The following is a 16,080-nucleotide window of genomic DNA, read 5'->3' as shown; positions in this document are numbered from 1 at the left end:
TATGTCATAAACTTACTGTAATTTTGTTTAACTGCTTTAGTGCATGAGTATATATATCCCCCAATACATCTCAGGGAGACCTGAGAGCTCCTCACTGGTTTATGACACCAAGGATGATTTCCAAATTTTAGGCGTCCTTCCTCTTATTCCACCAATTATTTTTTTCTCCTGGGAAAATAGCCAGGAAGATTGCAAAACATAAGCTTTTAAAAAGACAAAACTTCATGATTGTAAGAATGTAAACTGAGGGCCACACCCATAATAAATGTGGAATTTTAATTCCTAACACATTTCTTTTTCTCAAACGTATGGTAAGTCTCTTTAATTGAGGATGTAGAAACTTCCTTTTTTAGAGTTGATATTTTTGGGGTAGGGCTCATTCAGTCTTATTATTGGGACAGCTTTTGGAATTCCCATGCCCCCTTTTCAAATTACTTTCATCTCCTTTTCCGTAAGAAATTACTGAAGACATTTGTTTGAAATGTTGCCAGGTTTAAGGAGATTTGCATTATTTAAGGCAGATCTCTGTAATGTCCCACCTCTGTTCATGCCAGTGCCTGAAATTTCCTTTGCATGACTCAGTCAAAAATAGGCCAGGGAAGGGAATCAGTGGGGAGGAGAAGAAATCCTCGTTTCTCTTTCTGAGTTGCAAAGGGTTTTTATGAAGGTTTTCATTTAATTGAGCTTGTTTCCTTCAGTGGATCACAGCATCTGATGCACTTAAAGACACCCTCCTTGAACTGGCTTGCAAGAACTCTGCACAAGACTGGATATGAGCTGGGCTTGCCTTCCACAGTTTTAGTTTGAAAATAATTTTTCCCTTTCATTTAGTGGACAGAGTTATCTTCCTAAAGTGTGGGAGTGATTAGTTTAAGAGAAAACAAACTGTACTTAGATTTGCAAAATAGGTGACCTGAATATTTGCCCAGAGGGAGAGAACAGTCCTTTCCTCCCCCCACCCTTCCTGTCCCAGTGCTACAGCGGCCCCTGGGGATGGCCTTCCTCCCAGGGACTAGGGGTTGCTGTCTCCCCTGCCCGCTTGCCCACAGGCCTGTCTCACATGGACTGGCTTGTTGCCCTGGGACTTTTTTTCCCTTGGTCAAGTGGCTTCCCTGATCGTTTTATATATTTAGTGCCAATGTGCAGTGGGGTCTATAGGGCTGCAGCTATAGTGGACAGAAAGATATGGGGGTGAGGGCCGAAAACCCATCTGGATGGACCGTGTTTAGAATCAGGAAGGCTCGTGGGGCGAGTGGTACAGCTTGCCAATGAAGAGCAGGGCTCTGTGCCCAGGTCCCACAGCTCACTAGTTAGCAGTCAGGCAAAGAGTTGAGGACAAAGACCTGCTTGTATCCGTTAATAGTGCCAGCATTTCTAAGATCTTTAGATCTTTACTCAGGGAAAGCAGATTTTTTTTTTAAGGTTATTTGGGAGAAACCAGAAGTAGTATATTTTTTTAAAAAAATAGGCACTTTGAACTTTCAAATACATGTATTTTAGGGCTCACTTGTCTGGAGATTGGCCAGTTCCTTCTCTGACTTTTTGCCTTTCAATGATTTCTTTCACTCCTTGGAATGGGCACGAGAAAGCAAAGGATGGAAAGCATGGAATGAATTTTGCCAAAAGCTAGGCCCCAGCGAAACTCGGAGGGGAAGAGATAATGAAAATTATTGAGTCCAGTGAGATTTGAACATTATGTGTTCAATTATTCTATGTTTTCCTTTCAGGCTCTAATTTCACTGGTTCAGACATTTGAATGTAGGGAAAAATATGCGAGGCAGAAGGACACGAAGGATCCTAGAGGAAGTCTAAACTGCTATGCAAGTCTTTTTCTGCCTGAATTTTAAAGCGAGCCTATATATTTTGTAACGTGTGTATGTATTATTCACAATTATAGTCCAGCTAATTTTTGCAACCCCTCCCTGACAATATCTCTGCTATGTCCATAGTTTCCTGGTGTGTCTGTTTCCTTAAAGGAACCTTCTCTATCTTCCTTATAGATTTTTACCAAAGTCGAGCATACTCTTCGCTTTGTTGCAAGTACTGGCTGTGATACAGATGGAGGTACTGTATATAAATGCCCCAAAGAAAGGTTTATTTTTATAATGGTTAGATTTCACCTACATATTTAAAGTGTTGCTGTATAAACTGATCTGCTTTGAAGTCAGAAAAATTAGCAGCAAGATCTTAGAGGGGACTGAAGAGTTTCACTGAGTCATAGATTGTTATAGAGGGAATGGTACGTCAGAGATAGGGTGTCACTGCTTTGTTGAAAGGAGAAAAAAATAGTAATAGCTCCCATTTAATAAAGGCTTCCCATATGCCAGTACTATATGCAGTAACTGTTTTAATCCTCTCAGTAACTCTGTGAGGTGGGTCCTATTGTTGTCTCCAATTTACAGACGAGGAAGCTGAGGCCAGAGACTGGATGGCCTCTCAGGTTTTCAGTGAGAGGCAGCATATGGATGAGGCCATATGTCTCAGATTGTAGACAGTGCTCATTTTCCCTATTGAAGGAAAATTGCCTAGACTCCCCTGCCTAATCCCGGGAATCCTGTGGTGGACTGAGGTTTTTTCCTAGACACCAATTCTAGCCTCGACTTGATCCTTATCTGGTCATTGATTGCTCACTGTTTGAGAACACTAGGCACTCCTCAGTTATAAACAGCCCCCTCGCAGACATAGTAGGTTGCACACTGTTGCCCCCTCTGCTGTCCACCCTAAGGACTCCCCAAATACCCACTCTGTGGTGGAGGGTGCCAGGCTAGGGCACTGCCTGTCCCACAGCCTCCTCCACACATACCAATCCCTTCCTTCTTTCTCTCTTGCCTCTTTCTCCCTCACCCGTGCTTTTTTTTGGGGGGGCGGGGGGGGTGTTGTGTGTGTGTCCCTCAGGCAGATAAGGTAATTCTATCTCTGGTGATCTCTTATTCTTTCGATGACAAAATGCATTCTTAGTTTCACACCTTTGTCAAACAAATGAAGGTGCCCCTTCCTGGAAACTGGGGATTGCTAGGGTCTGACTCATCAATATTCTAAGCTTAGTTTCCCTTTCCCTGTGCTCCCTCAGTATTAGATACAATAGAATTAATAGCGAAAGAAACAGACACTATCTAGCCCCTTGCTACTCAAATTGGGGTCCATGGACCGGCATCGTTGGCATCTCCTGGGAGCTTGTTAGAATTGCAGACTCTCACCCCGTCCCAGACCTAGAGAACCCGAGCCTGCATTCTAACAAGATCCGCGGGTGATTATGTGCACGTAACATTTAGGCAACGCTGAGAGTCTGCTCTACTTCATTTCTTTCCTTATTTTTAAGGCTAAATGTTAAGACTTGGTCACAGCTGAAAGCCTTCAGTGTCATTATTAGTAGTGATGCTGGTCCTGATGAGGTTTGTGGATGACTTTAAATTGAGAAATGTTTCTTGACGTAAGCTGAGAAATGTTTCTAATAACCAGAAAGACAGAATTGAAAGTAGACTTAATTAACTAGTGAAGTGATTTCTCTAAAGCAGGTGAAACCTCTATAGGGAGCACCGGCTGCCCAGCAAAATGTCATGTAGAGTAAGGAATGGGCCCCAATACAACTCAGGCTGTTTGCATTGGTCAAGAAGGACCATCCTTGCCATCCTTCAGCCTGGTGGACAGCCTGTCCCCCAGGGACTGACAGGGTCTCAGTTTTGAATTGTCTTAATGATTCTGGGTGAGATGGTTCATATTCTAATGGGCTAATTATTATGTCCTCATCATGGTGCTGCTCTTGAATCCTGTTAGGTTACTAGAAAACAGTGCACCTGGAGGTGTGTTACTTTGTGTTCTAGGGTTGTTTTTCTAGAGGTATGATTTATCAGTAGGTCCTTAGTTGTTTTTTTGTTTGTTTGTGAGGAAGATTCACCTTGAGCTAACATCTGTTAGCCAATCCTTTTTTTTTTTTTTTTTTTGCTAGAGGAAGATTAGCCCTGAGCTAACATCTGTGCCAGCTTCTTCTACTTTGTATGTGGGATGCCTCCACAGCATGGCTGATGAATGGAATAGGTCCACACCCGGGATCTGAACCTGCGAACCCCAGGCCACCGAAGCAGAGTGCATGGAACTTTTAACCACTCTGCCACGGGGCTGGTCCCTGGTCCTTAGTTTTTAATTAGAAAGTTGAGTAAAGGGGGAAGGTTTGAGGACCGTTTCTACAATTTAAAAACTAAAAGCTGTCATTGAGAACACTGATCATTATATTTCTTCTGTAATGCATATTGTCCTTGGGACAAGTTTCCTCTCAAAGTTGAATTGGGAACTTTAAAAAATACTAAATAGTGAGTGCCGTAACTCATGGTATTATTTTCGTATTCTTGTCTTCTGGGAAGCTCCTAAGTTCTGTTGACTCTGTCTTAGAAGCTGTCCTTTACCAGGCCTTCTAATTCTCCTTCTATCTTTTCTTCCTTGTAATTCTTGTGGTAATAATTTGTTTTTTAGATTCTGCGATTTATTTTGTCATCTCAAACTCCTTTTAGAAGTAGCGAGGGAATAAATTATTAACTTGGGTGTAATTAAAGACAAAAAAAGAAAAGGAAAAGAAGCCAGGAAGTGTATTAGTTTTGTTTCTGCTTTATTGACTTTACCTTGCTTGAGCATCTTCTATCTGCAGGTCTCTGGGCTTGGTATGTGTCAGGCCAAGCAGTCTGTCATTTTGTTTTGTCTGCCCTGAGGAGCTGTGGAGGTTTTAGGCAGGAGAAAGAGGCTGGCCCGGGGAGAGTGCTCTGGCAGCTGTGCGCACAGTGGGTTGGAAGGGGAGCAGCAGGGGTGTCAGTGTGGCAGCTGTCTGGGTGGTCTTAGACTGGGGCATCTGCAGTGAAATTGGAAAGGAGGAAAGGTTGATGTGAAAGGCCTTCTGGGGACAAAACTGATCTGGGCTACTGGTTAGATGCAGAGAGTAAGGAAAAAGGGAAGGATCTGTGTGACCCTGATTGTCAGGCCTTGAGAAAATCTTCTTCGAATATGATGTTCTTTTCGCCTTTCCTGGTAATCTAAGCCTTGGGTCAGCAGAGTTTTTTTTTTTTTTTTTTTAATTCTTTCTGAGCTGTTTGTCATAAATCTTGCTGTGGGAAAGAAGTGGCTGCAGAAGGCTCCTAACCTTTTCTTGGTCCCTTTGTTCTGTCCCTTACCTCAGGTCCTCCACCACTAGGGGGTGGAGTGGATTGAGCTTCCTAAGCAAGACCTCACTCATTTTTCAAGAACCCCCTTTTCTAATACAACTCGACTCACAGTTGTGTCTTGGGTATGAAGCATGAGGAAGTTTTACGAGGCAGCCACCCGGGACACCCTGCCTGGGAGCCATGTTCCCTTTGCTGTGAAGAAGCTCCCGGGAGTTCGGTTAAGCAGGCAGAGTTAATAACAGATGGCTGTCCTGGAGTGCCCGGATGTCAGCCCAGCCTTATGGCCCAGAAAACCCAGTCCAGCTTCTGAAGGCTGTTGTTTGCCTGGGTCTGTGAGGTGCCCGACGGGGACACAGGTGCCATCAGAGAAGGTTGAAATGCTTTTTCTTTTGATCTGAAGTGGAATCCTGACACACCTCATACTTAGTAAAGCCTTGCTCAGTGAATACCAAACTTTGAAAGTTGTGTTTACCTGAGGCTGGAGTCCTTGACGATTGTTAGCTCTTTGTTCATGAATTAGGCCCTTGAAGGTAGATATAGGAAGGTAAATCAAATGGGAAGGAGTTGCTCTGTTTGGAACAGCTAGGAACATAGACTCCTTTTCAAGGGTCCTGCTCTGGTGCTGCAGAAGCCTTAGCTTACGTGTTGAGTAAACTAATTAGACTAATTGTGAATCATTCTGGTTTATTCATCAGTGGAGTCTCTGCTTTGCAGCCTGTTCTGGGCTTCCCTTGGCTGCCTTCTTGTTCTGACTTCTGTGAATATTTGGGAGTAGTAAAATAACTTATAATTTATATTTAAAAAAAGTTTAGGTAAGTTTTTGCTGTATATAGTAGTATCATACTTTGTGCCTTTTAACATTGAAAGTTATGCTAATTTCAAAGAGCTAGGTTTCCTTAAATGGCAGAGTCTGTGAATCTGATAGCTAATTAAGGGAGGGTGAAGTCCTTTCTGTAGAGGAGGATGGGCGCAGAGTTTAATGCTCTGACTAACTTTCCTAATCCAGGGCCCGTTAACCTCCTGGAATGTATATGCTACCTTAATCTACATTCATTTTTTCTGGGGCCCAGAGCCCTTGTTAGATTTTCAAAGGAAAAGGTAGCCCTCTAACAACTGGGAATCTCTACAAAATGTTTTCGTGAGTGGGATATCATTGCTGCAGATTTGAGAAATAACTGAATCTCTCCTTATATCTGCGTCTTAAAAAAGATTGTAATGGGCCTCTGAGAGTGGCTTGAGTCCTATTTACACTGCATATCTGTCAGCAAACCCATCTGCACATGTTATATTCAGACACTAGTCAAAAAAGACGAATCAAGAAGGTTTAGTCGATGAACACAGGCAATGTTGCTTTAAAGACCCAAAATGTATCCAGAATATGGTGTTATTTCTACTGCACTTATAACATTGTTTCTAAAGAGAAGCAGGACTCCTATGAATAGGTAAAATGGGAGCATATATTCTTCCTCCTCCTCCTCGCCCACCCCTCTCCATGGTTAGAGCAGGTTTTAGAGGAGGGATGGGCACCACTGGGGGGTTTCTAGAGGGGTTAGAGAAAGCAATACCTTGTTAATTTTCTGCATCTACATAAGCAAAGATATGGCCCTAAATTACAGGGAAGGTGTCCTTTTTGTGTGTGTTTGTTTTGGGATTGTAGTTTCCCAGGTCTGCTCATTTGCCTGTATGGCTGAATAATGACACGGTGGATAGTTCAGAGGGTAAGGAAAGTAACTTACTGAAACGTCCTGGTTTGCCTACGTTCTGACTAATTCGAAAACAATATTAATAGCTAATGGATATTTGGTGCCTCCCATTTGCTAGGAACTGTTTGTAAGCTTTTTACACATAATAATTCATTTTATCCCTCTAACAAATTACATGGTTTGAATAGGCCTTGTTCAGAAATAAAAAGGAAACAAGGTCACTAGTCCATAATCTCTTCCTGCAGGCTGGTCGAGTGTTTGAGATAACATTCTTGCCCTGACAGGGCATTCTTGGTGGAAGTGGTAGGGAGGTAGCTGAATGCTGCCTCCCAGCTTTTCTGGAGCTGGGAGGGGTGTGTGCTGCCTCTTTCAAAGACTCTCAGAAATAGGAGGAACCTTAGAGATCATCTAGATCTTTCTGCACCAGGCTTGTGTGCCACCCACCCCCACCCCGCCTCCCCCCCAACACACACATTCCACATTCTCCACACACTAGTTGCCTGGCCTCTGCTCAAAACTCACAACTGTCTTCTCTTTAAATGTCCAGAAGTGAAATTACTCCTTGAAGGGAGCATTTACAGCACTTCGTTGCATATAATATAGTAGTTGGACAATAAAAATGTAGTTGTTTAGTATTTTTTTACCTTTATTGAATGCGCACCTACTAAGATGCAGGAACTTAGGAGGTTCCGTGGCAAAACGAAAAAAGGTCTTTGTACTTGATTTGTTCCCAGACTTAAAGGAGAGACAGATGGGCAATCTAGGCGTTGCAGTGGTGAGATAAGAGCACTGCTAGAGGCCACACAGAATGTTTGAGAATCTTCAGGAGGGTCTGATTCAGCCTTGATTCAGGGGAAGGTTGCATTTGAATGGATGAGTAAATTAATGGTAAGTGCATACTGTTATTGTAAACCTCAGGAATGTTACAGCCTGTAATACATTATGCAAATAGGAAAGATTAAAGGGATTTTTCCAAATAAAAGACAAAAATACCTTCTAAAAATGGAGATAACTGAATCAACAGAACGCAACTTATATCTGTGTTATTTATTACTCAGGAAAAGAAATTTAAGTAATTGATACTGTTTTGAGCCTTTCATTTCTTTCAGTTAATTTTAAGGAAATTCAGTGCTTTTATACAAAGGAATAAATAGGGTGGGTGGTAAAGTGCTCTGGATTAAACACATGCGCACACACCCACCCACTGTTTTGGCAACATAAATGTGTGTGCATGGCAGTGAATGCTACACATAATTGTCAGCATTCTCTCCTGCTGTGGGGACTCTATATCATGATGAGTTGAAGTACTTACAATCTATAGATAATTCCTGTAATCATCAGAATGTATCCCAGAACAGCTAGGACACTTATGAAGAAGAACCACGAAATAGATGAAAATGTTTTTCAGGTTTGGCTAGTGGGGCTATTGGAATACAACAGATGAGAATTGTGTCTGATGGCCTCTGCGGGCATGGAGAAGCTGCCGGAGTGCCGCTCGCTCCCCGATGCTGCTCTGTGTTTGCTTGTAATGCTGCCCTCAGATCCGTGCTGTATTGATGCACGTTTCTTCTCTAGGAAAATAACCATTTCAGCAGGGAGGTGTGGCTTTGATCAGTAGCACTGCTGCCTAATCTCACATGGGAAGGGCGTTCCCAGGTGAGTTGGGTTGACCCCTTGTACTGCAGCCACCCCCAAGGTGGGAGCCATTGTATCCCCAGCACTCAGCCCACCGTATGCCCAGTGTATCTTAGTAAACATTTGAAGAATGAGTGTCCCCTTCATTTCTAGCAGTGGGAAACTTCCCTGTAAGTTATCAGCAGAGAAAAGATAGAAAGTTGTCTTATTCTCCCTAAAACCTACACCGAAAATGCCAGCAGTACAATGAAACTGCATTTGACCTTATTTAACTTCTTCCTCTCTCAGTCTGCTTGGGTGCTCCCTTTGTGTGTGCTTGGCAATCAGAATCTCCTATTTTCTACAATCTTGTAACCTTTATTTTCCTAACACAGTCTCCACATTATAACCGTTTGAAAAAATGCTACCTATATACTCTAGTGGTACATTCTTTGATCCAGCTGGATTTGGAAAGGAGTTACCTGGGTGATAGTCTTCGATTGAAGCTCCTAAAGAGCAGAGTTTCTGTTAAGCTCAGGTAACTGATTGCTATCATGTAAGCCCCATTTTCATGTCTCTCTGCCCGTCCTTATCGATACTCAGACCGTTCTCACAGGACCGTCTCTGCTAATCACCTCTCAGATCAGCATTCCACACAGTCCAAGGCCCCGTCTCTTTGGCTGGATTGTTCCATTCAACTTCAAAGACAACATGATAATTTATGGTCCATAGGTACCCAAGGAGGAGGCTCGGGGAAGAGCTAGAGTTGTGCTGGTTGGATTGATGTTTCGCCCCCCAGGAGCACCCCCTTCCCCTCTCCTTTTGGTGTTCTGCAGATTTCCCAAGTAATTCCAACTTCATTTGGAAGGTTTTCCTCAGAGTAGCCTGCTGGCTAGGGAGCTCTTGAATTTCAGCAGATGGAAACGGACATAAAAGTCTGCTAGGTTGGTAGGGTAAAAAGGGATGTCTACTGTGTGCATCTGACCTGGATCAACATTTGGACAAGTAGTGGTAGAAAAACATATTCTCAGTGAGAAGGGGAAGAAATGGGTGAAAGAACGTGAACTAAAAAGTATTTCTGAGGCTTGGTTAGTTGTCTTAGGTGAAGCTGTCCTTAAGGAATTTGTAAATGGTTGGAAAGATTTTTGAAAATCATGGAACTAGTTCCTGGTTATTTTTTCCAGTTTTCGTGACAGCTTGTTTTGTGGATAGTCACTAGATTATAAACATTTGGAGACTGAGACTGTTGTGTTCATCTTCACATCCCCCACTACGCAAAGCACAATTTGATCATCTGCTTGTTTGTTTCATTTTTTTCCTCTCAGCTATAGTTTTCAGACATAAATGATCAAAGTACAAGAGGTTAAAAGATGGTTCAGGATTTAGGGCGCTCTAGTTTTCTAGCTCAGAACATAAAGATGGAAGAGTAGTGATCAGTTATGGCAAAAGGTAAAAAGGGCACAGAAGAAGGAAAAAGGAGATGTGACTTTGGGTGGCATCCCACGTCTTCAGGTCAGCAGTTTGGGAGCCCATGACTCAGATAATACACGAGGTAATGATGAATTGTGGAAGTGTACCCCATTTAATGCCCCACAAGGGCGCAGGCCTGTAGAAATGCCTTCTCCTGTCTGCAGCTGCCACAGAGGGTAGCAAACCCCATGCTGGGCAGTGTGGGGGAAGACTTAGTACACCCCTGGAGGGAGATGCTCCTGCTGTCCCTAATAGAGCTGAGGACGCCCTGACCAGCATTCTCGAGTTCCTAATGCAACGTACTAATTATTTTGAAGAGTCTGCTATCTCAAGATTTAATACACTTTTTTGACTTAAACACCTAAGTCTATTGATAGCCTATTGGAACAAAACTCTCTTAGGTAGTAAACACCCTGGTCAGAAGAGAACGAGAAATTCATTTCTGGGGGGCCAGCCCAGTGCTGCAGCGGTTAAGTGCACACGTTTGGCTTCAGCGGCCCGAGGTTCACCGGTTTGGATCCCAGGTGTGGACATGGCACTGTTTGGCACGCCATGCTGTGGTAGGCATCCCACATATAAAGTAGAGGAAGGTCTGAACGGACGTTAGCTTTGGGCCAGCCTTCCTCAGCAAAAAGAGGAGGATTGGCAGCAGATGTTAGCTCAGGGCTAATCTTCCTTTAAAAAGAAAATTCATTCCTGGTGTCAGGAAGTTGCAGCAAATTTTTGCAGAATGCTTAAGCATGGCACAGCAATCCTAAGAGTGTTGTTAAGTGTCATGGTTTCTCATATCACATCGGCCTAAATGTTGTCTTGCTCTTCATTTATTTAACAAACATTTGAGCGCTGACTGTGAGCCAGGGCCTTGCTGCTTGTTGGGAATATAGCAGCAAGCAAAACAAGTCCCTAAACCCTATATTCTAATGGGGGGGATGGACAGTGAACACTTAGATAAAGGCATAATAAAGTCTCTGGCAGTAATAAGAGGTAGGAGGATAAGGGCAGCGAGTGGGTGATGGGATGGTGTTTTAGATATGGTGGTTGAGGACGTTTAGCAGAGAGCTCTGAAGTGGGGGAGAAGACATTCCAGGTGAGGGCGCAAGTGCGAATGTGGGTGCTGAAATGGAAGTGTGCTTGGCCTGGTCAAGGAAGCACAAGGGAACCCCAAGAAGGCCACTGGGGCTGTGGGCAGGAGCAAGCGAGGGGGCATGGGGCTGAGGAGAGGGATGGCCAAGAGGCGAGACCACACAGGGCCTTGCAGGCCCTTCACTTGCCGGATGGTCTCCTCTTGGTTTGCTTTGAAGCCTTAGGCCTTTCATGGCGACATTAGTTCTAGGTTGATAAATATTAGTGGGAAAATAGAAATTTCCGTATAAATTTACTTTTCTGGAAACTGAAGGATTCTGGCTTAGACCTCAGTTGTTGGTAGGAGGTGGATAAAAAGTCTTTTTCCTCAGTTGTATTTCTTCTTTTTTTTTTCCTTTTCATTGTGGTAGAAAAAAATACGTAACATAATATTTACCATCTTTACCATTTTAAGTGTATAGTACGGTATTGTTAACTGTATGCACGTTGTTGTGCAACAGATCTTCAGAACTTTTTCATCCTGCGAAACCGAAACTTTGTTCCCATTGAACAGCAATTCCCCTTTTTCCTGTCCCCTTAGTCCCTGTCCCCTACCATTCTACTCTCTGTTTCTAAGAGTTTGACTACTTTAGATACCTCATATAAGTGAAATCCTTAAGCATTTGTCTTTTTGAGACTGGCTTATTTCGTTAAGTATAATGTCCTCAAGTTTCATCCATGCTGCAGCATATGACAGGATTTCCTTTTGTAAAGCTGTGTAATATTCCGTCATATGTATCTACCGCATTTTCTTTGTCCATTCATCCATCAGTGGACATTTGGGTTGCTTCTACCTCATGGCTATTGTTACTTTCTTTTGACCCCTGCTTGTGTCAGGCACTGGGCTGAGCTCTGGGACAGGAAACGATTGGGGTCCAGATCAGACCCTCAGGGATGCTATGGGAGAGTCAAAGACAAACCAAGTAAGTGAACGATTTCCATAGCGTCAAAGAAGAGCTGTGGTGGAGGTAAGAGAGTGGCTTTTGGTCTGCACTGGTTACACCAAACTAAGTTTTGAGGAAAAACTAGAATTAGTCAGATGAGCATGAGATGGTCAGAGGAGGGTTTTCTAGACAAGGAACCTTGATCCGAGGGAAAACAAATTTGGTTACAGAATTGCAGGAGGTGAGAATGTGAGAAGTGGTGAGAAATGTAGCTGGAAGCATAAGCAGCAGCCAGGAAAAACAGATCTGGAAGGTCTCCTGTGTCGTGCTAAAGGATACAGAGTTTTTCTAGAAGGCCACTGGGAGCTATTGGAGGATTTTAAGCAGTAAAAGTGATAACAGACTTTCTTTTTAGGAGGAATATACTAGCAGCAGTGTGATCATTGCTGCAAACGCCCATGATGTTTTATTTTACTTATTCCTTGTTCAATAAATATTTGCTTAATGAGCAAGCATGGCATAGGCCTTTTATCAGGGAGCAGAGAAGAACAGACACTATTTTGGGGGTTGGGGGTACAGGTTCCTTTGAGCTTTATGTTAATTTGCTTGATTTATTGCTGAGTATCTATGGAGACCAAATCCCTGAGCTGTGCCCTGAGATGAGGTTTCCACCATCCATGTGGTGGAGGATTCGTTGAAACTTGAGTATTTGCCATGATGTGAGGCAGGAATATATATTCTAGGAAAAGGTGTTGACATATTGTCATAGACCATCAGCTGTTTAATCTGGAAGTATTTGTAAAAGTGTCATCTGCTGTGAAGGCTGATATTTAATTATCTTAAAAAAAAGTCCTGGAAAAGACAGTCTACTTCCAGATTTCACGGTTCTGCTGTGGGTCTGTTTTTGTGGAAATGATTTGTGTGCAGTGGCATTTTTTTCCTCACAGCTCTCATATGGTATTGTTTTGACTTGTTTTGGAAGATAATTTACGTATCTTAAAGAGACTGATTCGACTAATCTGGGAAGTTTGATTATGTTAGCTAGAAATTTGAAGTCAGCGCCTTCTCCTATTGCAGGCTTCATTATTTATTCATTCATTTATCCAATAAAAATTTATTCAGTATGTACTAGGCTTGGTTATACAGCAAATATGACAGATGTGGCTTGGCTAGCCATCTAGGCCACGAGCGAGACAAAGCAAATGTATACATACACATGCACGCTGATTGTGGCAAAGCTAGAAACTGTTGAAAACTGTATTCCCTATAATGAGAGGGAGTTTGGAGTGAGGTGGGGAGCTATGTAGGGTAGTTAGATGAGACATTTTAGATGAGAGGTGGTGATTTTCAGATGAGGCCTGAAGGGAAAGAGAGAAGAGTCATGTGAAGAGTGAGGAGGAGGGGCTTCTAAGCGGATTCACCAGAATGTGCAAAGGCCCTAAGGAAACTTATGGTTTTAGAGGAACTAAGAGGACAATGAAGCTAGAGGATAATGGAATGGAGACCATTGTGCTGGATCACATACACTATGGTATCTAAGGAGTTTGTATTTTATTTATAAATGGGGATATAACATAATCTGATATGTTTAAGATGATCACTGAAGCTTCTTAAGTAGAGAATAAATTAGAGGGAGAAGGGACATTGGGAAAACCAGTAATTAGAGCGTTACTGTGGAGTGGAGGGGAGAGATAGTGGCTTGGTGTAGGACAGTGGTTCTTAAAGTGTCCTATCAGCGGCATCAGCATCACGTGGGAACTTATTAGTTATGCAGATTCTCATCCTTTCCCCAGACCTACTGAATCAGAAACTCCAGGGTGGGACCCAGCAATTTGTGTTTTGACAAGCCCTCCAGATGATCTGATGCACAGAAAAGCTTGAGAAGCACTGGTGTTGGCATTGCTGGAGGGGATGGTGAGGGGGGATTCAGGATGTGTTTGAATAGAAATGACAGGACTTGCATACGGGTGTTGAGGAAAAAGGAGGAATGAGTGATGTTTGAGCAACTGGGTAGACAGGGACCTTATTTAGTGTGATGATGGAGACTGGCGGGGATGGGGAAAGGACGTAACTTTTGGGTACCTTGAGTTTGGGATGTCTTTGAAATGTCCAAGTGACAATGTTGAGCTGTTGCTGGCAGTATGAGTGTATAGCCCAGGGGAAAGGTTTAGTTTCAAGAAAGACCTCTGGGACTTGCCAGTGTACAGGAAGTATTTAAAGCCACTTAAGGCCAAAGGTGTGGTCTTAACCAGGAAGAGAAAGAGGGAAGTAGCATAGGACCAAGCCCAGAGGAACTCCACATTCAGAGGAGTATGAGCCAGCAAAGAAACAGGAAGAAAAGCCAGTGAGAAAAGAGGAGAACCAGGAAAATGTTACTTCATGGGGGAATATTTCAAGGAGAAAGAGTGGTCAGCTGTGATTAATTCTTCTGAGAGCTCACTATGATGAAGCTGAGGTTTGTAGCGTAGAGAGCATTAACTAGAACACTCCATTTGGGTCTTCTGGGAAATTGAAATAAAAATTCAAGGATCACCTAGATTTGCATCAGGGATTTTAGATTAGAAGAAACCAGAGAAACACAGCCCCAATTTTCTATTTACTCGTTTTCCAAACAGTAAGTTTTCATTGATTTCTCTGGCTCCTCTCCGGCTGCTGCTTGCTGTGCACAAACAAACTCTGAATGAGCATTTTGTAGTCCTGAAAAGGAGTAGCATATGGGCTTCAACAGCCGGTCATATTTTCTTTTATTACTGTATTTAAAACAACATCCAAGATTAGGAAAAAAATTTCCTGGCAACTAACGTAACAGGCTGCAATAAAAATTATTACTGGCTGTTGATAGGGGCTATTTTGTGCCTCATGTTGTGTTTTTGAATCCACTTTCCTGGAATTGAGAGTCTTTTAGTTACTCTGTCACTCAGCAAATTTACACTGATGAGTAAGAAGAAGAAAAAGAGATTTATAACTTGAGTATCTCTTCAAGCTTCTGTTTGGTAACAGTATTTCAAAATTTTGTATTTTTGACATTTTGGGTGATAAACTATAAAATGTTGGGGCTGGAGTGGGCTTGGGAGGATGTGGGCTCAGGGAGAGGAATGAACATTTGAGCACCACTTGTGTTTGGACCATTGAGCTCGCGTCTGTAGATTTATTATTTCATCTAATCCCCGCTGTGAGGTAGGTGGTCTTTCCCCATTTGTAGATGAGGAAATGAGCACGTAAAGAAAACTCCTATTTAAACCCAGCTCTAAAATGAATCTTTCTTCTGTGTCAAGCTCATGGGGGAAGAGATGTGTGGGAGTGGAGTGTGGGAACCAGGCTCACAGGACTGTTTCTATCAAGAGAATCCAGAGGTGTCTCGAAGAGATAAAGGACTAATAAGATACTTTAAAGGAGACTGAACCACAGAAAGGCACTTAAGTTTGGTTTTACTGACAAGTACTGCACAGAACAGAAAGGACTCTTTAAATACTCAGTGTGGGGCTTGGTCCTTAAAGGCTGGCTGATAGTTTTCTAGATAATGCTGTGAATCTTACCTTAAAGAGACTATAGAAGGGAGCTCCTTTGGGCCTTTCATTAAAGAGCTTGCTTTCTACTTTGATGTCATTTCTCTCCCTCTTGTGTGCATGTTTAATTTATTTACTTTTTCTTCCCTGTGGAGCTGCAAGCCCTTGTTTCTTTTCTGTAGAAGTTATATTGCTCTGAGCTTAGGTATCACACCCTTGTCCTTTCTCTCTCAAGTTCTACGGGAATTTGGGATCCTCATCTCTTTCTCTCCCAGGGTTATCTGAGGTCTTGTGGGCTTTTCGAGCACTTCCTCAGAGCCTCCAGTTGCCTTCATTTCTCCCCTGGCTCCTTGTGGAAACAGTGATTGAAGTAATTAAACTGAAACGTGGGGGACAACTCTCCTGGAATGATAAGCTAGACTAAACTCATGTGCGTGAACACGGACGTTTTAATCCAGCTGTTCTTGAGCGTGGGCGCCAAGTCTTGGGCTCTACAATTGGTGCCAGTCTTACGAGGATCATATGTATTTCCAGTCACAAAAGATCTTTCATTCATGTTGGGGGAGACAAAAGTTCATAAGAACCAGTGGGTCATTTAAAATGACAATGGGTAACTTAGACCTAAAGGAGATGT

The 16,080-nt window shown here is 42.8% G+C and overlaps 2 protein-coding genes across 9 annotated transcripts in view; one reads left to right on the top strand and one right to left on the bottom strand.

Annotated features, from left to right (window-relative positions):
• Window positions 1-16,080, top strand: part of CARMIL1 (capping protein regulator and myosin 1 linker 1) — a 309,026-nt gene that overhangs the window by 29,473 nt on the left and 263,473 nt on the right. Inside the window, exon 3 of one of the 7 annotated variants that reach the window (XM_070515535.1) lies at window positions 2,001-2,064. The exons of the other annotated variants lie outside the window; for them this stretch is intronic. Coding sequence (XP_070371636.1) covers window positions 2,059-2,064 — 6 coding nt within the window. The 5' untranslated portion in view covers window positions 2,001-2,058. The remainder of the gene's footprint in view (window positions 1-2,000; window positions 2,065-16,080) is intronic. 7 annotated transcript variants of the gene reach the window in all.
• Window positions 1-16,080, bottom strand: part of LOC106837858 (cytidine monophosphate-N-acetylneuraminic acid hydroxylase) — a 348,449-nt gene that overhangs the window by 275,470 nt on the left and 56,899 nt on the right. The gene's annotated exons all lie outside the window — the stretch shown is intronic.

Source organism: Equus asinus, chromosome 8 (assembly GCF_041296235.1).
Source record: "Equus asinus isolate D_3611 breed Donkey chromosome 8, EquAss-T2T_v2, whole genome shotgun sequence".
NCBI classification, from domain to species: domain Eukaryota; kingdom Metazoa; phylum Chordata; class Mammalia; order Perissodactyla; family Equidae; genus Equus; species Equus asinus.
This window is presented reverse-complemented; position numbering and strand designations above follow the sequence as displayed.